This window comes from Acomys minous (genome assembly GCF_964271855.1).
Source record: "Acomys minous genome assembly, chromosome: 2".
Taxonomy (NCBI): Eukaryota; Metazoa; Chordata; class Mammalia; order Rodentia; family Muridae; genus Acomys; species Acomys minous.
In genome coordinates, this window is record NC_140484.1 from 22,252,305 (window position 1) to 22,278,325 (window position 26,021).

The window sequence follows — 26,021 nt, forward strand, 5'->3', positions numbered from 1 at the left end:
ACAACAACAACAATAATAATAACAAATGTTATCATTATACAAACTATTAAGTGTCTTTTAAACCATGTGAGATTTTTCATAGGCTTTCAGTTTTTAAATTTTAAGTTAGCTGTCCCAGGCTCTATGAACACATAAGATGATCTCTACTTAAAAGGACCTAACATTTAGGGAAGAATGGGAGGATACAAGGGATGGGATAACAATTGGGATGTAATATGAATAAATTAATATAAAAATATATATATATACACATACCTAACATTTTAATTGAGGAGATAAGACCAAAGGACCAAAAGTCTTTATTTTATTTTATTTTATTTTATTTTATTTTATTTTATTTTATTTATTTGGTAGAGCATAAGAAAACCAAACTTAGGAAGAATTTATGGTTTTAGCTACAACTATCAATACACTCAAAGATGATGCTTGGTAAAATTATGTTGTTTTTGTTTTAGGACATTCATCCTCAAAAAGTACAGAAGATTCTAGAAACAGTAAGTATCATGTATTTCTGTCTGTCCTTCTTTCTTTTTTTTTTTTTAGTTCACACTCAAGATTTTATTTAAAAATTCCAAAAAACCCACAAAAATAGACTTGTACGGTAACAATGTATTACTTTATATATTTTAGTTTACTTAATATAGCATTCATTTTAACATTACAAAAAGAAAAATAAAGTAGATAGCCATATATAATATATACATATATATATTATATTATATAATAAAATCTTATTACAATAAATAAAGTCATCATAAATAAAGGGCCCACTGGTTGGGGGAAGGAATTTGGCAGTGGCTTTGGCTATTTGCTTTGGGAGGGAAATTTGAGCCCCAGGATTCTCTCTCAGGAGAGGCTTCAACCACCAGACACTAACCTTGGGGTCTAGTAAAAATTGGGGTGCAGTTGTGGGAGCCAGCTCTTGACAGCACTTAAGATTCCAGGAGACCAGAGTTGGGGAGGGGCTGGTACATACCTGGAACCCCAGAACTTGGGAAGCTAAGGCAGGATTATCTTGAGTTCAAGGCCAGCCTGGAGGTACATAATAAGCCCCTATCTCAAGAACAACCGAAGACCTAGGCCTGGAAGACCAACAGTCAACTGTCCCCTTCAAACATGCTGCATCTTAGGTACCCTAGGAACCTGATCCACCCAAACACTGAGTTGGCAAACCAAGGACCTGCCCTAGCCCAGCACCAGGGGAGTGAGTTAATGCATCCTGGAATGTCCAAAGGAGGCAACTTACTAACTTAGGAGCCCCCCTGGGTCCCCACAGCAACAAGCAGTCCCTGCCCCCAATGAGATCGAGGCTGATCCATAGAGGGTAGGCACTTGTCACTCAGAGACAGATATGCAATTAAAGATGGGAAGACACCTTGGCGTCACAGTGTGCTGGGGAGGCCCGAACACCCCAGCCTCAAAGATGGGTGAGTCTGACCCACCCAGGCTACCGATGCTGCTGTTGGTATAATCATCAGGATCAGATCCCAGAGAGTGTGCAGATTGGCTCTGAGCCAGACCACGGAAGGGCCCCCAGATGGTGCTGGGGGTAGATCTTTGGCAGGAGGGGCAGTAGGCTGAGGTAGGGTCTCTTCGAGTCACAGGGGTCCCAGGGGCAGCAGAGAAGGCAGAAGGGGAAAGTAGAAGGTCCCAGGTGGTGGTGGGGCAACTGGAGGGCGAAAAAGAACTTGAGGACAGGGAAGGGCCGGGAAAGCCTGGCAGTGGTGATGAGGTTCTGCGACCTGAGGGCAGGCCTAAGACGCTGATGCTTTGGCGGAGCATATGGGGCTGGCCAGGGGCAGCCAGGTCCTCGGGGTTGTGGATGAAGTGGCAGTGAGAGCCGAGGGGACAGCAGCCCTGGAGGTAGAACTTGTGGCAGAGCTCCATATCGTACTTGGGGTGGCGATTGGCCTGGCGCAGTTCAGCCAGGCTGTGGGCAAATTGATACTTAGCCCGATAGTGACAGCGTCCGCTTTCTGAGTAGGTTCGACAGAGCTCGGTCTTTTATCGAGAGGAAGTGGTGGGAGTTGCAGGAGGCGAAGTAGGTGAGGGTGACAGTTCAGGGCCTGGGCAAAGAGCCAAGGGTGCGAATCCAGGGGATGGGGGTACTCAGCCACAGCTTCAGCCCTCCGGCCGACTGATGGAGCAGCCAGTAAGGCAAATGGTGACCCCAGATGGGATGGAGTCAGAGTTTATGTTCCAAAGTCCCGAGTTCCTCCGTGGTTGGCTGGCAGACAGCAGGTCAGGGCTCATCCACAGGAGGCGGTCTCCTGTAGAGGTGCATGGTACGAATGGCCACGGAGAGGAGAGTGACTGCTGGGTCGCAGGAATCAGGCTGTATCGTGTATTTCTTTATCAAATAGAAATATATAGATTCAGAGCGTTCGTAATTTAGGGTTTTTAAGCTTTTATTTGTATCCTGCTCTGATATGAATTATATTTGTTTTTGTACATGAAAATAATCAAAAAGGAAATATTTATTCTTCAGCAAAAAATAATGAAAAGTTTATTTTAATTATAGAAGGTATCAGAATCTTTTTTCAGTAAATATCATGGATATAGATTTTAATTTCACATTGTACAATGTGCAGGAAGAGATAGGAATAAGGTTGGAATGGGAAAGGAAAAGCAGTTAAAATTTAAAGAAAATTCCTTATTTTACATGAGTCTTATGTGTCCCTGGGGTAGTTTCGATTAGACACTTGGAGTGTAGTTCTTGTGTGAGAAGCTGTTGCTGTGAATGGTGCTTTAGTTTTGTTTTTACCACTTACATGAAAACATTGATTTTTACCGAATATTTGCTGCAAATTCTATATTTCCCATGAAATATTCCCCAAAGTAGTGTCCACAATGACTTACAAAAAGTATGTAAGGCTGTTTCAAAATTGGTGATATAGGAATAATGGGAAACAAGGAAGAATAGCAATATAAAGGTAGAGGCAACATTGTGTTCTTTACTGAAGCATGTCATGACTTTCCTGAGGCATGCCATGCCTTTACATAACTGCACAGGCGTCATCTCCCCATAGCCAAAGCAAGTAGTGGGGTTGCCAGCAGAACCACTAATGCCTTATGAAATAGTGAAGAGGCCCCAGTGCTTACTTAGCTTTGCCCTGGCAGCTTTGAGAGAAGAATCTCCTGTAGGATTGGAAAAGGGGCATGCATTCTTTTTACCTCTGTGATAGAAAAACTACTTTTATTTTTTACACTGTAAAGGTTTATTTTTAATATTTTAAAAATTATATGGGTGAGTATACCTACCTGAGTGCAGTTGCCACTGAAGTGCAGAAGAGAGCATTGGCCCCTTGTAGCTGGAGTTATAGTTGTGAGCTGCTGAATGTGGGTCCTAGGAACCAAACTTAGGTCCTTTGAGAGAGCAGTATTCACTCCTTACCACTGAGCCATCTCTCCAGTGCTGCTCCTCCCCTCCATTTGTAAAAGATTATTTTTATTACTTAAAAAAAACTAATGTACATATTTATTTTGAGACAAGGTCAAGCTATTCTTGAATTCATAACCCTTCTGCCTCAGCATATGCCACTGTGCCCAGTTAGAGGACATCCATTTGTGATGCATTAAGTTCTATGCTATTTGTTACATGCCCTGAGAACCAGAGAACTCAAGGAAATTAACAAGACTAAATAGTTAATGTCGAAGATAAAATTAGATACAAGTTTATAGTCCCAACTTAGTACCTTGTCGCTCTTACCATCAATAATTGCTCATTATTGGTGAGCCAAATGGAAGCCTATTAATTACATTGTAATTTTGACAATTAGATGATAGATAGATGATAGATCCATCCATCTTAAATGATTGATCTGTCCATGTCTTGCTTCTTCTGCAGAATGTGTGTAAACAAGCTAGCTTTATTGAACTATTGTCAAAAGAGAAGACACGCACATAAAGTCTGTGTCTCAAACAGAGGAAGTCCTTGATAACCTGTAGCTCTGTTGAAATGCCAGCAAAAAGAATGCCAGACATTAAACAGAGTCTGTATTTGCTCTCTAGAACTGATCACATCAAAAGTTAATACCTCTCCATTTTTTACAGTTATTAGAGACATTCATCGTTTCCTCAGTTGAGTTTCTAATTATCGTATAATAACCACAGAATGGAAGCATTCGGGAAAACTCAAAGCACTTAGGCACCAAACACTAAGCAGAACTTTAAAGGCTTGAGCAGATCAAACACGAGCAGCCAGTGTGCTGCAGAACTGAACTGTGCCGCGGGAAGAGTGTTGGCGCAACTGCAGATGTTTAGTTTGGAAAAGGTGAAGGAGTGAGAGGAGGCGAGAGTGAGGACGAGGACTAGGAACTGGGGGTTCGGAGGCTGGTACCAGATGGCAGATTTAAGTTTAGTGATTGATTCACAGAACTAGAGTCTATAGATAAAAATGGCCTGGAAGCCGGGCGGTGGTGGCGCACGCCTTTAATCCCAGCACCCGGGAGGCAGAGGCAGGCAGATCTCTGTGAGTTCGATGCCAGCCTGGTCTACAAAGTTAGTCCAGGACAGCCAGGGCTGCACAGAGAAACCCTGTCTCAGGGGGGAAAAAAAGGCCTAAAGACATGTTTTGCCTCAATTTGAGGAAATCTGTCATTTGGACTTCTCTGACAAAAGAATTAGAGGAAGTGAGCTGTGGCAGAAGACAGACTGGACACTACTTGTTTTATCGGAAGTGTTACAATGAATGAAAAGGTTCACAGAGACCAGGAGAGCAACAGGTTGTGGCTCAGCAGATACAGTGTGGTGACCTGGGTTCGATCCTCTGACCTGCACACATTCACCTTGCATGTTCACACTATGCCCCACCCCCAAACTCTCTCGCTCTCACTCTCTCTCACATAAATAACTGTGAAAAACTACAGATTATTCCAATTCTTGCCCATAATTACTGCAGAGACTTGACAGTGATGATGTAAGGTCACTGTATTGACCTTTCTACCTGTCACTCCTTAGCAGTGCTCTTTGCTCACCCCTGGCAGGAGGTTATAACGGTAATATTGCTTATAGTGACTCTTACCCTCAAGGAACCAGGAAGTTTTAGACTCATAGGGTGGAAGGGACTGTACAGATAATTTAGTCTAGTTTTATAGATTTGATTCTCTGAGGTAATTTTGCCACTTTTTCGATATATATTTTTTCAAAGGGATTTGTTTGTTTGTTTGTTTGTTTGTTTTGGGTTTTCAAGACAAGGTTTCCTCTGTGTAGCCTTGGCTGTCTTGCACTTGCTTTGTAGATCAGGCTGGCCTTGAGCTCACAGAGATCCGCCTGCCTCTGCCTCCCTGGGTGCTGGGATTAAAGGTGTACGCCACCATGCCTGGGTGGGGTTTATTTTAGATGATTTAGCTTTTAAAAAGTAAAACTTCATTATCTGGCATCAGAAAATTGATGAACAGGGATGGAGCAATAACCTACCTGGTACAGTGCTTCCATGAAAGCAACATTAAAAACTGGGCCAGGGTCAGCTCAGTGGGTGCAGATGCTTGCCAGCAAACCAGACAGGGTTAATCCCCGGAACCCACATGGAGTGTGGAGAGCTGACTTCACAGCTTGTTGTCTGGCCTCCATACTGCATCCTGCATCTGCACACCTGCATGCCATATACATAAATAAGCATGCGGAAATAAATATAAGTGTATGGAATAAGTATAAGAAATAAATGGCCCAGGTATAGTAGCAGCACACACTTTGAATCCTAGTGCTGGAGAGGTGGAGACAGGCAGATCTCTGGGTCCTTGTCAGCCATCCTCACCTGATTAGTGAGTTCAAGCCCACTGAAAGACCTCTTCTCAACAAGGTGGACGAACTGGAAATTAACCTTTGGCTTCCATGTATGCACGTACACACTATACTTATACACACCACACACATAGACAAATACACTCATACAGAGGAAATTAGCATAGGAAAGTTGACTTGTGGAAAGTATTCTTAGGAGGAAACAGTAAACAACAGAGAAGTTCATAGTGTAAGACTTAAAAATCAGCTGCTTATTTTTAAAGGCCATGTAAGCTGTTCTCTGACATCTTAGCAATAATGCCATAGAGATAGCTTTATTGGGCATAATTGGATTTTCTATTCTTTCTTATCTCAGTGAATAGAAGATTTTCTTTTCTTCTTGTGTTAGCATTTCAAGACACTGGGAACCGTGGTGACGGTTGTCATAGAATAGGACTTCCTCTAAGACTTTACAGTTTCATCATCATGTGCACATAGCTCAGTAGACAGCACCCTCCCCCTGCTATTTGTTAAAATTGGTGCCACAACAGATTCAGTTAGGATCAAAGTTCAGGCATACATATTGATTGGAGGATCAGAGTCCAGCAGGTAAAAGGCTAGAACCACCGTGGCAAATCAATGCTGCTTTATTTTTGTTCTGTGCTGAACAGAGGGACGTTCTGTCCCAGCAGGCCAAATCCGAGTTAAGTAGGAACTCTAGTGCTAACGCTGCAGGGCAGTTATCTGTTGCAGGTCATCCTTGATTGAGCGTCTTTTCATCATTGTGTAAGTTACGGCTTGTAAAGAGCACATTGTAAAGAGCACACATCAAGAACTGAGCTTCTATGTGAACTATGCAGTTACATTATGAAAAAGTCAGACATTTTGTAAAAATAATGCTTATTGCTTTAATTAGAAAAGCCTGTTCTGAGATGAAAAGGCTTTTTCAGACATTGTTTGGAAGAGTGGAAACTAAACTTTTTTCTGGAGGAAAACCTCACCCTATAACTGGGTTTAAAGCAATGTCTGGTAGCTAATGATGCTGCTTTTGGAATTTGATATTTTATTTGGGATAGATAAGCACCTCAGATAAATGTGGACAGAAAGGCACACTGTGCAACAAGGAAAACAGCTTGGCTGAACTGTGGACCCATGGTGGAACCCTCACCAGCATGTTTAAGACCTTGGGGTTGATCACTAGACCCCCCACACACACCCACTAAAAAGAAAAAATGAAAATCAGACTAAATCATCAGCAATTTTGGCCATCATTTAGGCAAGCCTAAATTGCCCAACCAATTAAGGATTGGTTAATCAGATTCTAGATAACTGGTTTGGTTTGGTTTTGTTTAAAGCTTTCATAGAGCTAGGTAGATGGCTCTGTGGTTAAAGAACACACTGGTCTTATAGAGGACCCAAGTTCAGTTCCAAGCACCTTTGTTGAGAGTTCTGACACCCGTAGACACATGTGAACCATTAAAAATAAACATAAATTCTAAAAAAATTTCACTATAAAAATATTTAGCATATTTATATGTATTGTCAAGGAAAACTATGCTATCTTAAATCTTTTATAGTTGCAGAAAATATGCACAATATAGTTCAATTTGTTTAAAAGGCATATGTTATGTACTTATATGTAAACTTATATATCATGAGTTTGAAAGGGCCAACCAAACTTAAATAGTGATTGTTATTAACCTGTGGCTTGGGATAACTTTTCTTTAGGACTATAAATATTTCCACATTGCTTTTATTTTAGACAGTGGGCATCATCAGCAAAATACAAATCAATAAAATAATATATTCTTATTTTTAAAATATAATAAAATAGACCTCAAGTACTAACTGAAATTCAATTACTGAACTAAAATTTATTCAGTATTGGCTAATGCAGTGTCAGGCAGGCAAACTATCCATGGCATAACTACATCAGTAAGTGACTCCTCTCCAGTGATACCTGTTAGTGTACAGGAGCTAATCTCAGTGCTGATCCTAATACACGTATGTTCTCTTCACAAATGTTAATTTCAATTCTATTATATGACCAAGTAGAAGTTGTTCATAACACATTAGTTTCATGCCCTTTTTGTTGAAATGCGTATTTCTCATATTGTTTGGTTTTTTTTAATTTTTTGCATCTGGAGGAATAATTTGAATTTACAGGAATCATAGAAGTTGAAACTAATTTGCTGTTAAATTCATAATTAATTTAACTGGTAAATGATTCAAAATGTGTTGACATTAAAACAATGACAACATTCTCTTCTAAATGAGCAGGAAACACCGATGAGGAAGACAGTGCTTCGGAATCTGAGCTCTGGAAGGGTCCACTGCCAGAGACAGATGAAAAGTCACAGTAAGTGCTGAGATTCGGAGATGCTCCATTCTGTCGTTACTTAGGAGGCTGTGGATACTGTCGTTCTCGATATCAGTTAATGAAAATATTTAATGCTGTGAATGTCTGTGTAGTGCCAAAGACTCCCTATGCTGGTAAGGCGAAAGTTTATTACCAGCCATTGTTTTGAGCTGCAGAAAGCCAGTGGATCCAGGATCAGTTCACTTTAACAGACAACTCTCTGTTCCTGCTTGGATTCCTTCTGAGAGGGCTGTTCAGTTGCATCTAGGGCAGCCTGTCACATGACGTTACGGTTCTCATAACCCACGCTGAGGAGCCCCTTGAAGATTTACACAGGTGTAGAGGAATCCTTGCCAACAGTCATCTCAGCCTCCCAACAACAGATAACTCGGTGCACTTGCTCTCTGCCGTGGTTGACTTCAAAGCCTGGACTGTTTGGCTACAGAGTTATTTATTTAGTACATGATACTTCTCACTGTGTTTGACAGGCTACTCTGAATGTAGTGTCCTTCAGAGTTCTAGTCTTCCTTTCAGACGTAACCTCACTAGCTATAAAAATGTGTTTGCTATTCTCAAACTGATGCAGCACTCTGGCCTGGGCACATGTCCTCCTAGGAGTAAGACTTGTATCTTTTTTAAAAATATAGTTTATGTTCCATGTGTTTCTTAAGCAGATTATAATTTTAAATAGTGAGTAGAGAAGGTAAAAAAAAAAATCAAAGAGAAACAATGATACGTCACAAAGTACTTCAAAGAAGACTGAGGGGTTTTGAGAGATGCCAGCATGCACAATACTACAGTTTTAGCTGTTTGAAGATAGATATGATTGTTTTGAGACTCAGAGTCACTTGAGTTATGGAAACATTGGTATGCAGAATAGTCAGCTACTATACTGAGTGACAGTATTTTATTTTTATTAGTCTCATATAATGTATCTCTTTTTCCCTATTGATTTTTTTAATTTAATCTTTATTATTTTGAGAACTCTTCATTATAATCAGTGTTTGTCCTTTTTTTAACAGGGAAGAAGAATTTGATGATTATTTCCAGGACTTGTTTCTGTGAGCTGGGAAGAGAGCTACATTCTGTGGTGAGGGAAGGCACTCTGGCGCTCTATGAACGTGTCTGTGATGTTGAGTCTCTCCAGCTGTTAGGACAGATACCTCAGTGTCCTGGGGGCTGTTTCTAACACTTTCTCCTTCACTTATGTATCTTTTCAGCTGATGATCTAAAAACATGGTTTGGCTCTAGCTCTCCAGTATAAGATAAGCTGTTTTAAGTGTCATTTGAATATGGAGTAAGCTGTAAATAAATTATTTAGTGTTTTATTTTAAGATGGTTGGTGTCAGAGCTTTTCCTTTTATTAGATAATTATTATTACTTCATGTATGACTGCTTACCAGGCTTCCATTGTACATGAGGCACTGTGCTGGCACTGCTTCGAAAGAGCTACTCTGTACTGGTGTTAAATATTGTGTGAAGGTCTCCTTATTTCTTGAACGTGTGTTTCTTTATCTTATTGCTTATACAAAGTGAAAAGAAACTTGATTTTGGAGATAAGTTACCTGAAATGTCTAACATCAAAGTTGATATTAGTAGTAGAATTCCTATAGCTAGGCTATTTTGGTTTTGATTTTGGGTTTTTTGTTGGTGGTGGTGGTAGTGGTTTTTTTTAGTTTTTTGAGACAGGATTTCTCTGTGTTATCTTGGTTATCCTGGACTTGCTTTATAGACCAGGCTGGCCTCGAACTCACAGCGATCTGCCTGCCTCTACCTCCCTGAGTGCTGGGATTACAGGTGTGCGCCACCATGCCTGGCGCAGCTACGTATTTTTATAATAAAAATATATTCATTATTCAGTGGCCATCAGAAAAGAAAGTTCTCAAAACTAAATGGTAACTGGGAAGACTGCACACCATTTTACAATAAAACAATATATATTGGATGAAAATACAGTTTATGATATCAAGTTGACATATAAATTTAGGTAATTATATAAACTCCTAGCAATCTAGCATGTTTTGAGAAGCCTTTGCAAAGTCTGATGTGATGTTGGATTTCAGCCCTACTGCTGCTTCCTGCTTTGGCTCATCACAGTCAGTGATGGTCATCAGGCCCTTACAGGTCAGGAGGCTGTAAGGTTCTGCTTTCAGATTACACAGACAAGTTCATATATTTGAGACTTTCAGCAGACAACACTAGCCTCAATTCAAGTTGTGATAACTAAGGGGGTGAGGGAAGTTACTTGAACTGCCTGGGATTTTGGAGTAGAAAAAAAAAATTCATGCAAAACTAAGGGAATATGAAGGGAATGAAATGATGGGAAAAGGCAGTGTACATGCATCACTTCGTCAGACAATAGCTTAGTCACTCCTCATAACTGTCTCCTGTAACAGCATTTAGAGTACCATATATTCATATCTACCAAGTGCCTACCCTGTGCCAGGTACTGCTGTAGATGCCAAGATGGAGCTCGGAGCAAACCTGGCAAAACTCCCTCATGGTATTTTATGTCCTAACAGGAAAGACAAAGCAGCTAGCTTGTAAAAGCAAAGCAGATGTTTATTTATTTCTTGCCTGTTTAAAACTGAATCTTCCCCAGGATAATGAGAGTAAGAGAGCTGCCCCTTGCCAGCTGTAGCACTCAAGAGAGTGGGCCCAGCACCTCACCTGGCCAGCACAGTAGGGCTAGCCCTGGTCAAGAGGGCACAGATAAGCCAGGCCCAAAGGTGAGAGCGCAGGAGAGCTGGCCCTGTCACTCATCTGCTGTGAGGTTGTGTGGGAACAGAGGTGGTGCCCTCCTCCCATCTTGCACTTTACCACCTGAGACAGTCAGGAGAACTGGGCCTGAGACCATGAGAGAGGGTGAGCTGGTCTTGTCCCTGCCAGCTACAGCACTTGGGAGAGTTGGCCCTGCACCTCGTCTGGGCAACACAATAGAGTTGGCCCTGGTGGAAGGGACAAAGGTTAGCTGCTCTTGTGGGAGAGCCAGCCCTGCCAGATGTGGGTATGGGGGTGGTGCCCTCCCCCTCTTCCCCTCGACACCTGCAGTAACCAAAAGAGCTGACCCTGCGGTCATGAGAGCAGAAGAGCTAGTCCTGCCCCCTCACTGGTGGTAGCACTAGGGAGAGTGGTCCCTGCACTTCGCTTGGGCAGTATAGAGTTGGCCCTAATAGTGAAGACATGGGTGTGCTAGCCTGGAGGGTGTGAGAGCAAGAGAGCTGGCTCAGCCCCCCAAGCCTTGACTGGGCAGCACAGTGGAGCTGGCTCTGGGGGCATGGATGAAGGTGAGCCAGCCCAAGGGGCATGAGAGAAGGAAAGCTCACCCTGGTGATACACATAAGGGAGAGGTAGCAGGCTGATCTCCTCAGCCACCACCCAGGCCCGGATCCAGGGCTCTGAATTGGCTTACCTCAAAATCTATATCATCTGCCAATGGTTGGGATGCGTGAAAGGGCCACTCCTGCTGATCCAAAGCTGTAGGGTCTCCGTGACATAGGACAATAACAGGATAAGCAGGTGGCGTCCTGCTGAGGATCTAATACTGATGATGGTATTATAGAAGCCAAAGATCTCAATCCAGATCAATAGCTCATTGCAGTGAACATTTGCAAGTGAAGATGTGTAGACAGGGATGCACTGTGACTGTGACGTGACTACAGCTTTGGTTTCCATGCTGTATTTTTTGTTGGTGGTGTGTGTGTGTGGTTTTTTTGGGGGTGGGGTGAGGTTGCAAGGGCAAAGAAGGGATATGAGAGGGACGAGGGGGTAAGTTGGACTGGGGCTCATGATGTGAAACACTTAAAGAATCAATGCAAAGTTGAAAAAAAACAACTGAATCTTATTTGTTTGCTATATAATGATTTGTTTTTAAGGGCAAAGCTCTCAGACAATTTAAATTCAAGCCTGATGGGTTACTGGTAGGCAGCCATGATCCCACAATGTATTCTCACTTCCAGGTGCTTACCTGAAGCCAGTGTCAGGGAGTAAAGGATGCTGGTATGTTACCATATTCATCCTTCTCACTTGCATGCAATCTTCCATTTCTTGTGGCTGTGTGAACTTTTCTGCACTGGGATCAGGATTTCAAACCCATATTCATATTCCATGACCATAGTAATCTCTACTTACTGAAACTGTCTAAGCCCAGATCTTTCATAACAGGAGTTGCAGAGAGCATTTCTGATCAGCCTTGTCTTAGAGCTTCAGGACAGAAAACTCAATTCTTGATTACTTTGAATGGCAAAGCAGGTGCATCACCACACTGGCTGTGCGGAGATGTGTGACCCTCCCTGGCGCCTGCACTACCACTGAGATTGGCTGTGTGGTTCTGGTCCAGGCCCCTGCAGAGCATAAAGTGGTGCTGAGCTGTCCACTAAGAGTCAGCATGGGAACTCGGGCCCTGTGAGGGCCATGGGGAGGTGACAGACACAAAGGAAAGGACATGAGCCACCATGGTTACACTACCCAGAATGTATTACTTAACACTGCATCTTACCTTGTGTGTAACATGGCATACTTGAGGTGCATTGATCTTCAATGTAGTGTCCCTTTTTTTCCTTACAAAGGCCTGGCGAAAATATATAGTGTTTTCTGTTTTCTAGTTTCATCTGTGATTACATTTAAGAAGAAATCTTATATTTTTCTTATACCCAACCAGACACCAGACATATATATCATGTCCTGGAACTGACTGATAGTTTTCAGTTTCTCTTGGCAATATAATATTTCTATTTTAGGTGGGTTTTTTGTGCCATTGGGGTGTGTGTGTGTGTGTGTGTGTGTGTGTGTGTGTGTATGTATGTGTGTACACATATGTGGGTATCTGTGTGGATGCTTGTGCATGGGTATGACATGTATTTAGAGCCCAAGGTTGATGGTAGGAAGCATTCTCAATCACTCATCCACCTTACACCCTGAGGCAGGTCTTTTAATCGAACTCAGAGCTGGCAAACCTGCTTGCTCAGGGACCCCGTCTCTTCCTTCAGATGGTGGAACTATAGGTGGTGGCTACACTCACCTCACATTTACGTAGGTTCTGGGGTTCACACTGCTCCTTATGCTTGCACAGCAGATGCCTCAACCATAAATACATGCCCAGAAGTAATCTTAACTGGTCTCTCTAGACTTCTTTTGATAAGGTCTTGCCCAATTAAATACTTAATTCTGAATATTGATTAACTGATTTAACTATCAAAATTCTGTCAAAAGAGTAATTCTGTATGTTAAAACTATTCTTAGTTGTACAAAACAAAATAATTTATTTTAGACTTTGAAATGGGGAAAGCTACAGTTTTGTTTTGTTTTGTTTTGTTTTTTATAAACTGCCAAAAATAGTTTGGACGTCATGCCATTATGAAAGGAGGAAAACAGAAGGGAGAGAGTATGTTGATTTCTGTATTTATATTTGTGGCTCATTCTATACTTATCTACTCTGAACATGGAGACATGTTGATAAAAAGATTTTTAGTTTAGAAAGTAGAGTATGGAGCACGGTTATGAATGTTATAGGCCGAGTCTCCTTCAGCAGTCATATGTAGAATCTTAACCCTCAGTACCACATGCTGAAGATGAGGTCACTCATGAGGCTAAAATAAAGTCAGAGGTGTGATCCTAATCCAATAGAACTGGTGTCCTTAGAAGAAAGGAAATGAGGACACAGAGCTGCCCACATGACAATGCAGGGTGGACGGCCTTCTCACTAAAAATCAAGCATGCCAACACATTGGTCTTCAACTTCTGGGTTCCAGCCCAGTAGTTGTGAGAAAATAAATGATTGTGGTTTAAGCCACGTAGTGTGTGGTACTTTGTTATAGCAATTTTAGCAAATGAATACAATTAGTAAGCTATTTTATACTAGTGGCCCAGGCTGAGAGATGGTTCAGTAGTCACTAGCACTGAACTCCCAGAGGACCTAGGTTGGGATCCAGAACCAACTCAGGCTGCTCACAACTGCCTATCACTCAAGTTCCTGCGGATCCGAAGCCCTCTTCTGGCCTCCACCAGCAATGGCACATATGTCACATAGACTCACACAGACACATATACATATAAATACATCTTAACACAATATATATAAAGCTTGTGACTCATTTCAAGATAGCATATTCTTTAAAACAAATTGGCATAAAGTCCATTGTTTTTGTCGTGTTTTGTTTTTTGACTGAACTTTATTTAGCTCACAGGGTTTCCAGGTCAGCAGTCACATGGCAGTGTCTCTGGAGATGTTTTTGTTCTGTCACCTCACGGTCACATGGCAAAATTCAGTGATGAGGTTCTTTGGATTTTTTTTTCTCGGAAACTAAGATGATACTTGAAAGATAGACAGTTGGATTATTTTACAACATTAAGCATGTTTTGGACTTTTTGTCATTGGTGTCACTTCCTAAATCTGTGGCAGCTAGTGAAAGACCAGGGGGGAAAAAAACATTGTCAGGTGTCAGTATGATACAATGCATGTATTCTAACATTCTCATGGTATTTGTATCAGATCTGTAATAATATCACCTTAAAATAATGACATATATAATCATCATAATAACAACAGCTCCAAAGGCTTGACTGTTTAAAGCCAATTATTTATTCACAATTAGCTCACTTAAAAATAAATTTCAAGGGGCTGGAGAGCTGGCTCTGCAGTTTAGAGCACTTGTTTGATTCCCAGTACCCACATGGTTGTTTACAACCATCTGTAACTCTGACCACGGTGTGCAGCAGACACACACGGTGCACATATACATGCAGGCAAAACACTCATACACGTAAATTGGGAAAAACTGAAAAATAAAATTCAAAGGCCAAGTGTGGTGGTGCAAGCCTTTAATCCCAGCACTTAGGAGGCAGAGGCAGGTAGATCTTGGTGAGTTTGAGGCCATAGTAAATTCCAGGACAGTGGAGACTACATGGTGAGACCTTGTCTAATTTTTTTTTTTAAAGCCATGTGTGGATATATCTCTAACCCCAGCACTCAGAAGGCAGAGACAGGCAGAGCTCTGTGAGTTCTAGACAGCAAGGGCTACATACTGAGACTCTGTCTAAAAATAAAATTAAATCTGATTAGTAGTTACCCAGTTACCATCTCAGTGTTTCAGTGAAATTAAACAAGCAGGAATATGAGTATAGACACAAAATGTGAAGCCTGCACAGTTCCTCAGGCCTCCACCTCAACACACACACACACACACACACACACACACACACACACACACACACACACACACACACAAATGCACGAGTAACCCATCACCCCCGTCAGATTAGCATTCTGCTTTCTGCGATGCCAGTGACCAAAACTAGGGCTTTTGTGCATGCCAGGAAATGCTTTACCATTTAGCCATTTAGGTACAGCCCCAGCCTGGCATTCCACTATCAATATGAACATTCAATCGAGGAACTAATAATTCATTGCAAGCACTTTAACAGGCTTTCTGAAAGCAGTAATAAACCCAACAAGTGACTTCAGGTGTAGAAATTTTAAGCCAGAGGAAATAGCACCATGTGAAGATATTTGGGGGACAAGCAAAGATTTGGAGTCTCTCCTTCAAGCCACCCCTGATGTGGTTGGCCAACTTTAACTTCCTTAAAATGTGAATCTATATTAAACCTCTGGTATAACCTAGAGAGAGTTTGAGCAAGTTGTCGAGAGTTCCACAGCTAATGGAGAGTGTCAGGGTTTGCATTGTCTTCCCTGAATTTCTGACCCCTGACCTCTTCTTTATAGAGAAGCCCTAGTGTCCCCTTCTAGAGGGCCGCTAATGCCCAGCTGTAGCCTCTGTTTTACCGGGACCAGAGTGGACCAGTCATCTCCACTTGGAGTTATGCATAAGCTCTTATCTGGGAGCAAAATAACCCTGAAAACCACAGATGTCTTACACTTACCTGCCTGCATCAGCAAAGAGGTTTTGTCATGTGACAGCACCCCCTCCCTTTTCTGACGTCATCCCACTTGCACACAGCAAACGTGGATTCGCGCTAACCTTTTCCATTTACTGGTTCTTCTTCCTGCTTTCCCACCTCCTCTTCCGTCACCCTCACCTTCGCCTCATACTCTTCTGCTAGGGATTTCCACTCCACTCTGTTGTTCTGAAGGCCGGTCAACATGGGTGTGATTTCTTTGTGAAACCGTGAGAACTCCTGCAGAGAATTTGAGGTGGGAGACAAGTCAACAGAAGAGAAGTCATGAGGTGGGCCCGTGCTTGGAGCTGCTGAGGTGAGCCTGGGTGCTTCTACAGCTCGGGCAAGGTCGGTGCTCTTTGTTGTCTGTCAAGTGAGTCTGTGTGTGGCTCATTTGCGAGTTCTTGCACATTTTAGTCTACTCTGAATAAATCAAAATCAGTGCTCAAACTGCTGTGGAGCAAATGACCTCATGGCTTTCTTCATTGGTAACTTTGGTAAGTTTTGTTTGTTTTTTTAAGTAAGGTCTTAGAACTTACCACATAGTCCAAGATGACTTTGAACTCTTGATCCCCCTGCCTGCTGAATGCTGGGATTGCACCTGGCCCACCCTAGTTATAGTTTGAAAGAAAAATTCTCAATGAAATGATTATATCACTCATTGAAATAATTAGTTTACGTACCTTATACACAAAAGTACAAACAAAATCAATAAATCCCACTTGAAGTTTTGGGAGTTCGTCTTTTTTGTTTCTGTCCATCATAGGCTAGAAAGAGAAGTAGTTCCTTTTAAGATGTCTTCCCGAGACTTTGGGGTGGTTTTTTACTAAGTAACGTGGTTATGAAAAGGTCCTTACAATTGGTTGCTGCTGCAGCACTGTTCTTTCCAGGTCACCTTGCTCCCAGAACTCATTTGCAACCAGAAGTGCCACCTGCAGAAGAAAGGTATGGTTTCTGATAGCCACTGTTTGTAGAGAACTCAAGTCACGTTAGCATGAGTGACACCTGAGGATAGGGCTTCAAGCCAATGCTTGCGGTGTCATCAAGCCATCTGCTCTGGAGTCATAAAAAAGATTCCAACTTGAGGGTTCTGAACAAACTCTGAGACTATGCCTTCCTATGCCTTCTATTTGTATTACCATCACTTCTCAGTAAAGAGGAGGCACAGGAGGATTTTGAGTTTCTCAAACCAAACTGTCTCCGGCCATCATGCTTTCCAATGATCTCTTATTGGCTGTGGTCATCTTGCATAGGTCTTTGTATGGTGAACACACACACACACACACACACACACACACACACACACACACACACACGGGGGTGGGGTAGACATGTATCTTAACAGCAGTGGGAAGATAATCAAGTGTTAATTCATATAATGAAAACCAATGGACCATAATGATGGACATTGGTTAGGTGATTGACATTGGCTTAAGCCAGGTTTGTCAAGTAGGATAAGATGAGATGCTATCTTTCTGATGCTCACAGTGTAATGAAGACAGTTGGCTCCCAGTGTGGTATATACTACAATACTAATAGGCTTACTCCTGTGGATGAAAGACGGGGAAGGAAAGAGACACATCATGCCAGAAGGAGGCTGTGTTTCTGTTGTACCATTGAGAGTGAGTGGTAGGTCTCTAGATTAAAAGGAAGAATACACCGGGAGAAACAGACTACATGAGGCTTATCCAAGAGTTTTGAGTGCGTGGTGACAGCTTGGGGTGATGGGAAATGAATCCAGGAATGAGAGGGAAAGACAGGCAATGACAAATATGTGCACTGTATTGGGTAGGATGAGCCTAGCTCTCCAGGCCAAAGCTTCCTTCTCTATCATATAGTTATTTCTGTATAAGTTTTATGAAAAGAAAGTAGACTTCTTGTTTGGTTTTTGTTTTTTAAGACAGTGTCTTGTTATGCTACCCAGGGTAGCCTCGAGCTCACAATCATCCTGTCTCAGTGTCCCGGGTTCTTGCATTACAGGTGTGCATCATCACACCCAGCTCAAACAACAACAACAACAAAAAGCATTTCCCAAAAACAAGTAAGTGCAGCTTGGAACTTCCCAGCCACGGAGCAGTGAGCAGAGCTCTCTGGGTAATTCAGGCAGCAGGTCAGAGGACAGAAGACAACCTCGAGTCTTTGGTGAGGATCAGCTGGGAGGCAACACTAGGCTTCCTGTCAAAGACTGGATACATTTTTTTTCTTTTTGAGATGGGGTCTCATGTAGCCCAGGTTAGCCTCAAAATCACACACACACACACACACACACACACACACACAGACACAGAGAGAGAGAGAGAGAGAGGGAGAGAGAGGGAGAGAGAGAGGGAGAGGATACAGAGGGAGAGCATAATGTAAATGCTTCATTTTTGACTTGCCAATGATATAGTTCAGAATGAATGACCTCAAAATATTTCAAGCTGAGATTTTGAGAAATCCTGAGAGCAGGTCACACTTGCCTCTCCTAATCCATTCGCCCTTAAGCAGGCTATGAAGCTTGAGCAAGACAGCTTGACCTTGACCTTGACCTTATTTAAGAGGTTCCCCAAACCATGGAGGAAGGGAGTCAGGGGCAGAGAGAGGTCAAGACCCTGAGCAGATGGTGGTGCTGAGATTCCTGGGTTATTACTGTTGTCCAGTGGTATTTCTCCACAAACCACATCTTCATCAATTCTTGCATTAAAATGTGTGCGGAAACAGGCCCAGTGGTTAAGGGTGCACACTGCTCTTCCAGAGGACCTGAGTTCCGTTTCCATCACCCACATCGGGTCACAACTTCCTGTAGGTCTAGAAGATCCTATGCCTTCTCCTTGAGTACCACGTGCCACATGCACATCCACAAACTCACTCTCTCTTTCTTCCTCCCTCCCTCCTTATTCTTCCCTCCCTCCCCTCCCCCTTTCTCTACAGACACACACAACACACACACATACACACAACTTAAATGTTATTTTAAAATACACGAAGGATACCTTACTTGAGGCCTTTATTTACTCATAAAGGCTCCTGTGCCATGTAAAACTTACATAAATTAATATACTTTTCTCTTTGAAAACTATCTTTTACTCAGTGCCCATAGCCACAAACCAAAGATGTCTGGGAAAAGAAGATATTTGCCCTCTCCCACAGTGGATGCCATTTCTTTCTAGTTATAATCAGGATAGGCGGTTGAACCACAGTAATCCTGGTTTCTCTGCTGAAGGAGACAGGCAGACAGACACACAGAGACAGATTGTAAGTGTGTGTGTGTGTGTGTGTGTGTGTGTGTGTGTGTGTGTGTGTGTGTGTGCATATGGTATTCAAGGAGACAGGACCTCCTAGAGCTGGAGTTACATCCAGTTGTGACCTGGTATGGGTGCTGGGGACAGAACTCACATCCTTTGGAAAAGCAGTATTCACTGTTAGCCACAGAGCCATTTCTCCATCCCTGTTTCACCTAGGTGTCATTGAAAAGGGGCAGCTTCTTCCATCCAGCTAAAGAGAGAACAGGGAACTAAGTACCACCTCATCGCCTTCACCCCAAAGTAGATAAAGAATAGCCCTAAACGTGCACTCTCAGTCAGCGCCTTCCAGTAACTGACAGCACATTGTAGACGAGACAACCCACCAACCAGGGCCTGTCTGACTTATCTCCACACTGAAAAGCTCACACATTGAGTTCAGTAGCTATGTCTTACTATGTAGCGCAGGCTCTCACTAAATCCAGTGTCCTCCTGCCTCAGCCTCCTCATGAGTCGTCAGATTACAGGACTGAACCACCATGTCTGGCGAATTCTACATAAAAATTCTATAGCTTGTCCAATAATAAGGAATTCTGCCTCCCACTTTCACCTTCACATTTTCTTTCCAAGGACTTCTGTATTTTCCCTGTTCTAAGACATGGTCTAGTGACCTTCTGGCCTGCTGCTGTTTGTAAACATGAGAATAGGACTCTGGAATTGCCAGAGATCTCTGTGTGCCTTTCATGGGATTTAGACAGCACCTGATGGGTGACAGGAAAAGAAATATCACAGGACATGTCCAACTTTGTACCTCCCAGGGATTGGTGATGGCAGACAGGTCACAGGTGTGTGACGGGTGACAGGTGTGTGATGGGTGACAGGTGTGTAACAGGTCATAGGTGTGTGATGGGTGACAGGAAAGGAAGTGCTGTGGCACTTGCCTGACTCTGCACCTCCCAGGGCTTGGTGATGGCAGACAGGTCACAGGCAGTCATCATCATGGCCCTAATGAAGAAAAGAAAAATTCCTAAGCTAGAAAGAAGCACAAGACATGTTGTTTTGCTAACTAGGAGGTAAGATTCTGACTGCTCACATGATGATCTCCTTTTTGGTCGGGTCGGCAGTCACGTATTTGATGGTTTCTTCTTCCGTTTGCATCTGTTCACAGGCATCAACGATCTTTTGAAACATAGTTCTCTTCCTGGAAAAGATATAGCCGTGCAACAATTTTTTCCACAGAAAACGATCATAACCGTGTGCTTTTCATAGTCTATGTTTCCACTCTGTCTCGGGCTGTCTGCCTAGCAGGGGCCGACAGCCAGGATAGAAAGCAGGCAGTCTGACTGTCTCTGCCATAGAAAGGATGGGAGGCAGAAAAAGTACAAACCACAGAATAGGGAGAACCCACGAAAATTTGAATACTGTAAAGCCAAAAGTTCAAACAAGAAAAAAAAAAACAAAAACAAAAACAAAAGAAAAAACAAAAACAGAGGCAGAGAAGCCACAGGGCTGTGCCAGCATAGAAACATAGAAGCCAAAACACATGGTTGGCTGGCTTCATTGGTAACTGGTGAAATACAGATCTAAAGAAGAAGACAGCATCTCACACTCAGAAGGTTAGCAAATAAAAATTCAAATGCACCCAGACCCAGAGTACATTAGAGAATCCTGGCATGCCACTGGTAGGATGTCAGCGCTGGAGCCCGATGTGGCAAAGCGGCATACACCTACCATGCATGGCCCACACTCCCACTCCCAGGGGTAGAAACTCACATATATATGCACAAGGTCCTGCGGTGTAGTCACGGGCAATAGTGGAAATAAGACATAATCTGAATTTATGTATATGGAGGAGCGTAAGGGAATTGCTTTCCATCCAACAGTTAAACACTGTACACCTGAAGCAAATGAATTGGCTTGCTGCTGACTACCAACGGTAAGCCTTTTCTTTTCATTTATTCTTTACCTGTCTATTTATTTATGTGTTTATACTTGTCTGAGTGTGTGTATGGGGCGGGGGGGGGGGGAGGTGTGAGTAGGGATGGGAGGCAGGTGAGTGCACTTCTACATGTGTAGACCAGAGGTGGCCATCAGGTGTCTTTCCTTCATGGGGCACTCTCCAGCTGTTGTCACTAGCATTCCTCAGCTCTTTGTGTGGGTGCTGGGGAAGCCAAACTCAGATCTTCATGCCTACATAACACCTACTTTACCTACTGAGCCCTCTTGCCAGCCCTTTTATTAGTTGTTTTTTTTTTTTTAACCTATTTTTAATTTCATGTGCCTGGATGTATGTCTGAATGAGAGCGTTAGGTCACCTGGAACTAGAGCCACAGACAAGCGTGAACCGCCGTGTCCGTGCCGGGAATTGAACCCAGGTCCTCTAAAAGAGCAGCCCGTGCCCTAACCACTGAGCCATCTCTAATTGCATTTTTGTTTGGCTTCCTCGGGGGTCGTGTCTTGAATCTGATGTGCTAGTGCATGCCTCATAATCCACTTGTCATGCCTCAACACGAATATTTGAAACCAGCTAGAAGTGCCATGTCACCAAAGGCAAATATTTACAACACAACACCGTGTGGGGAAAGTGAGGTGCCGAAAGATATTTGTAGACAGCATGGTGTTTATATATGGGAAATTTTGAAACACACTCAACAGTACCACATAAGACATGAGTGGAAAGGGTGGAGCGTATAGGTATCAGACAGCTCTCTTTGGAAGGGGAGAGGACTTTCCATGACGAAATGGGGATGAAGTGTCCCGAGGGCACCAGGACTTCAGTTTCTGTCTTTAAAAACTGAACTCTGAAGCACAGGTGACACGATGCGTTACCCTGCTGGGACGTGAGCCTGAATGTCTGGAAGCCATGTTATTCCAAGCACTTGTCATAGCTGGACTGTTTAATAGTAGGTTTTAAAGGAGGATTTGCAAGGCCAAACCTGACAGTGCCAAAACGCCACCTAAATATTTGGGTCCTATAAATTGCCCACCTCTTTCTAATCAATGTTCACCATGAAACTTTATGTTTTACTTAGAAGAAAATGTACAGATACTTGGCACATCTGGTCTCCTTGGCCCTCTGCTGTTGTAAAACTCAAGTTTCGTGAGTTTATTTTGTGTGTTAGAGTCAACAAGATTGTTCAACCCAAAACTCTCACAGGATCAAATTTCTGAGCCTGAAATGTCACATACCAGATTCAATCACGGAACAAGTCCAATTAAATACTTGATTCTGGAGCATGGTGAGTCACAGGGACACATGGCCACGGTGTGCAATTTTGTGACATTATTCTTTAGGCAGTGCACACTGGTGGCTTCTGTTTAAGCTTCTTTGGGTCACCAGCTACTTAACAGGAGAGGCTGCGTTTTCAAACTGTATTTCCAAAACAAAGTGTGTTCATTGTCAGTCTGCTTTCTTGAGGAAAACTGACATCCCCAAAACAAAGCAGCTCTGTGAGCCTGTTTTTAAAAATTTATGTATGTATTCCTACAGAGGCCATATGGGACATCAGAGCTCCCAAGCTGGAGTTAGAGGCCATTGTGAGCAAGCAGCCCACCACTGGCCCTGGGAATCCAACTCCAGTCCTCTGCAAGAATATCCAATGCTCTTTCATAATGAGCTATCTCTCCATCTTCTGTGCAGTTCATAGATGGCAGAACACAGGGCTCAAGAGCATTCTGACAGCCCCAGTCTTGTACTTACTTGAAATACAATGCCAGGTCAGTCGCTATTATTGCCACCTCAAACAAGTGGATCACTGTTTCAAACTGCCGCTTGCTTAGGTTCTGGAAGATGTTTAAACTCTGTAAGGTGAACAATGCACAAGAAAAGATGAACAATTTCCAAATCAACACAGCCACTTTGTTCAACAAACAAAACAAAACACACTTAGTGAGATGATGGCCTGTCTTTCTACCTTTTTTTGATGTCTGTTTTTTTTTTATGCTTTCTTTATTTTTATTTTATGTGTTTTGCCTACGTGTTTGTCTGTGTAAGAGTGTCAGATACTCTGAAGCTGGAATTGCAAACAGTTATGGGCTGCCATGTGGGTGCTGGGAGTTGAAAGAGCAGCCAGTGCTTTTAACTGCTGAGCCACCTCTCCAGCCCCTGATGTCTGGTGGTGGTTGTTGTTGTTGTTGTTTTAGGTTTTCTCTCTCTCTCTGTCTCTCTCTCTCTCTCTCTGTCTCTCTCTCTCTCTGTCTCTCTCTCTCTCTGTCTCTCTCTCTCTCTCTCTCTCTCTCTCTCTCTCTCTCTCTCTCTCTGATGTTGTTTCTTTAATCTCATGGTTTAAATAAACCTCTCCACTCTACTTTGAGTAAGGTCATTTAAACTCTAAAAAAAAAAAAATTCTACGGTTTTAGAATTTAAAAAATTGTTCTCTTTCAGGACCATGTGAAAATATAATAGAATAAAAAACTTACTTGTATTAATTGAGGCACTGTAAAATTGGATTTTGGAATATCCAGTGGTTAGCCATATGGCACTGCTGACCACCCAATTCTAGAGAAACCATGAAGCCACTCACCTCTCAGAAACTGCCGACTGTACTAATCTTCACGTGTACAAGAAAAATCATGAGCCTCATCATGAGCCTCATCATGAGCCTCCCCCATGTTGTCCTTAGGCTGTTTTCTTGCAACATTCTACAAAGAATTAGTAGACGTTGCCCCAAGCTTCTCATTACTAACCTCTTCCTATAGGAATCAGTTTTTTGTTTTCTGGATTACCAGAATATAAAATTCAGAGTGATTATTAAAAAGCCATGGTATTCTGGACGGACCAATTTAGTTATGCAGGACAGAGGACAGATGTACAATGGTATTGCCAAGTGAAGGTGACAGTGACAAAACACAGGACAATCCTGCTGGAACTTGAGAGGCAGTAGTCAGTAGGCCTATGTGGGGGAGACAGGAGGGATGTAATTCAAAAAGAAGTACGGAACCGAATTAAAAACTAATGAGAGCAAATGAGTATTTCCTATGCCCTACCAGCTTTCAAGTGCTTCACAAATGTTCTTAGTCTATGCCAAGCCATAGCACTAGTCAAGCAACTTGCTTGAGTTAAGCATAAGGAAGAGGCCGGATCTGGCATCTGTACCAGTATAGCCTGTCCACACTGGGTGGTCTCAGGTTTTTACCTCACACTGCCTTTTGGCAAGATGCCTAGGACCAGGTCCCAGCCTCACTATTGACAGCTGTGTACCAGGGACACAGCCCTAACATCTGCCTTTGTTTTTTCAGTTGGGTAAACTTGTCCTTCCAACTGCCTAACAGTCTGTGCTCAAAAGGACTCATGCAAGGTCAACCTCTGTGAAGCCAACCTGGACAATCCCTCAGAAAGTAAAATGGAAAGAATAGCTTTGTTATGACAACACACACACACACACACACACACACACACACACATACACACACACACATACACACACACACACACACACATACACACACACACATACACACACACACACACACACACACACACACACACACACACACACATTACTATATAGAGTTTTGAGACCAGCTCCAGGTTAGAATACAATTAAACAAAAATTTTGCCCCAATATCCAAATCTGGCTATCAGTCATTCCAGAGGACTTTTGAGGTTTTTACTCAAGTTCTAGGCATAATAAATTTTCATGGAGGTTATCATTTTTATATCATCTGAAACAAGAACTGGCACTTCACAAAGCATGTGTAAGTGCTAGGTAGATAGGAATCTATCATTTATGTTGTTAAAACATTGAGTTCATGATAGGCAGTGGTGGCACAGACCTTTAATCCCAGTACCCTAGCAGGTGGATCTCTGTGTTCGATGTCAGCTTGGCCCACAGAGTGAGTTCCAGAACAGCTAGAGCTATACAGAAAAGCCTTGAAAAATGAACCAACCAACCAACCAACCATAAACCCACTGAGTTCACTGTTGCAACAACAGTCAGTGTTTTTACATGGGTGGAGTCAAGCCATGACCAGCAAATTCCCAGATTACAGGGTGAGAGGTACTGTCTGGATTATAATCGTATTCCTGTTTGGAACTGTTCACAAAGACTCCACTAGGCACCTCAGTCCAGATCCAATGTAGGCTTTGCCTATCTGTTTTGTTTTCTTTTGAGGCATGTTTTCAAGTAGCCCAGGCTACATAGCCAAGAATAACCTTGTATTCCTGATGCTCTTGCCTCTGTCTCCTAAGTGTTAGGATTACAGGCATGCCACCACACCACTATGTCGCCACACCACTGTGCCACCACACCACTATGCCACCATACCACTATGCCACCACACCACTATGTCACCACACCACTATGCCACCACACCACTATGTCACCACACCACTATGTCGCCACACCACTATGTCGCCACACCACTGTGCCACCACACCACTATGCCACCACACCACTATGCCACCATACCACTATGCCACCATACCACTATGCCACCACACCACTATGTCACCACACCACTATGCCGCCATACCACTATGCCACCACACCACTATGTCACCACACCACTATGTCGCCACACCACTATGCCACCACACCACTATGTCACCACACCACTATGTCGCCACACCACTGTGCCACCACACCACTATGCCGCCACACCACTATGCCACCACACCACTATGTCACCACACCACTATGCCGCCACACCACTATGTCACCACACCACTATGCCACCATACCACTATGCCACCATACCACTATGCCACCACACCACTATGCCACCACACCACTATGCCACCACACCACTATGCCACCACACCACTATGCCACCATACCACTATGCCACCATACCACTATGCCACCACACCACTATGTCACCACACC

At 42.9% G+C, this 26,021-nt stretch overlaps 2 protein-coding genes and 1 pseudogene across 10 annotated transcripts in view; 1 reads left to right on the plus strand and 2 right to left on the minus strand.

Moving 5' to 3' along the window:
* Positions 1 to 9,414, plus strand: part of LOC311588617 (protein FRA10AC1 homolog) — a gene marked incomplete at its 5' end in the record, with an annotated part of 68,521 nt that extends 59,107 nt beyond the window's left edge. For all 8 annotated transcript variants that reach the window (XM_084766472.1, XM_084766477.1, XM_084766474.1 and 5 more), the window contains 3 exons: positions 456 to 494; positions 8,002 to 8,080; positions 9,103 to 9,414. In XM_084766472.1, the coding sequence (XP_084622598.1) occupies positions 456 to 494; positions 8,002 to 8,080; positions 9,103 to 9,145 (161 nt within the window). In that variant the 3' untranslated portion in view covers positions 9,146 to 9,414. The remainder of the gene's footprint in view (positions 1 to 455; positions 495 to 8,001; positions 8,081 to 9,102) is intronic.
* Positions 758 to 2,275, minus strand: LOC311588651 (mRNA decay activator protein ZFP36-like; annotated as a pseudogene). Its single transcript has one exon. The product of its transcript is annotated as an mRNA decay activator protein ZFP36-like (transcript).
* A 4,095-nt stretch (positions 9,415 to 13,509) lies between the features above and the next one.
* Positions 13,510 to 26,021, minus strand: part of PDE6C (phosphodiesterase 6C) — a 63,438-nt gene continuing 50,926 nt past the window's right edge. Inside the window, exons 16-22 of the mRNA XM_084763948.1 lie at positions 22,895 to 22,995; positions 20,288 to 20,395; positions 20,136 to 20,199; positions 16,831 to 16,905; positions 16,657 to 16,740; positions 16,057 to 16,213; positions 13,510 to 14,480 (exon numbers count right to left, since the gene is read on the minus strand). Of these exons, the coding sequence (XP_084620074.1) occupies positions 14,419 to 14,480; positions 16,057 to 16,213; positions 16,657 to 16,740; positions 16,831 to 16,905; positions 20,136 to 20,199; positions 20,288 to 20,395; positions 22,895 to 22,995 (651 nt within the window). The 3' untranslated portion in view covers positions 13,510 to 14,418. The remainder of the gene's footprint in view (positions 14,481 to 16,056; positions 16,214 to 16,656; positions 16,741 to 16,830; positions 16,906 to 20,135; positions 20,200 to 20,287; positions 20,396 to 22,894; positions 22,996 to 26,021) is intronic.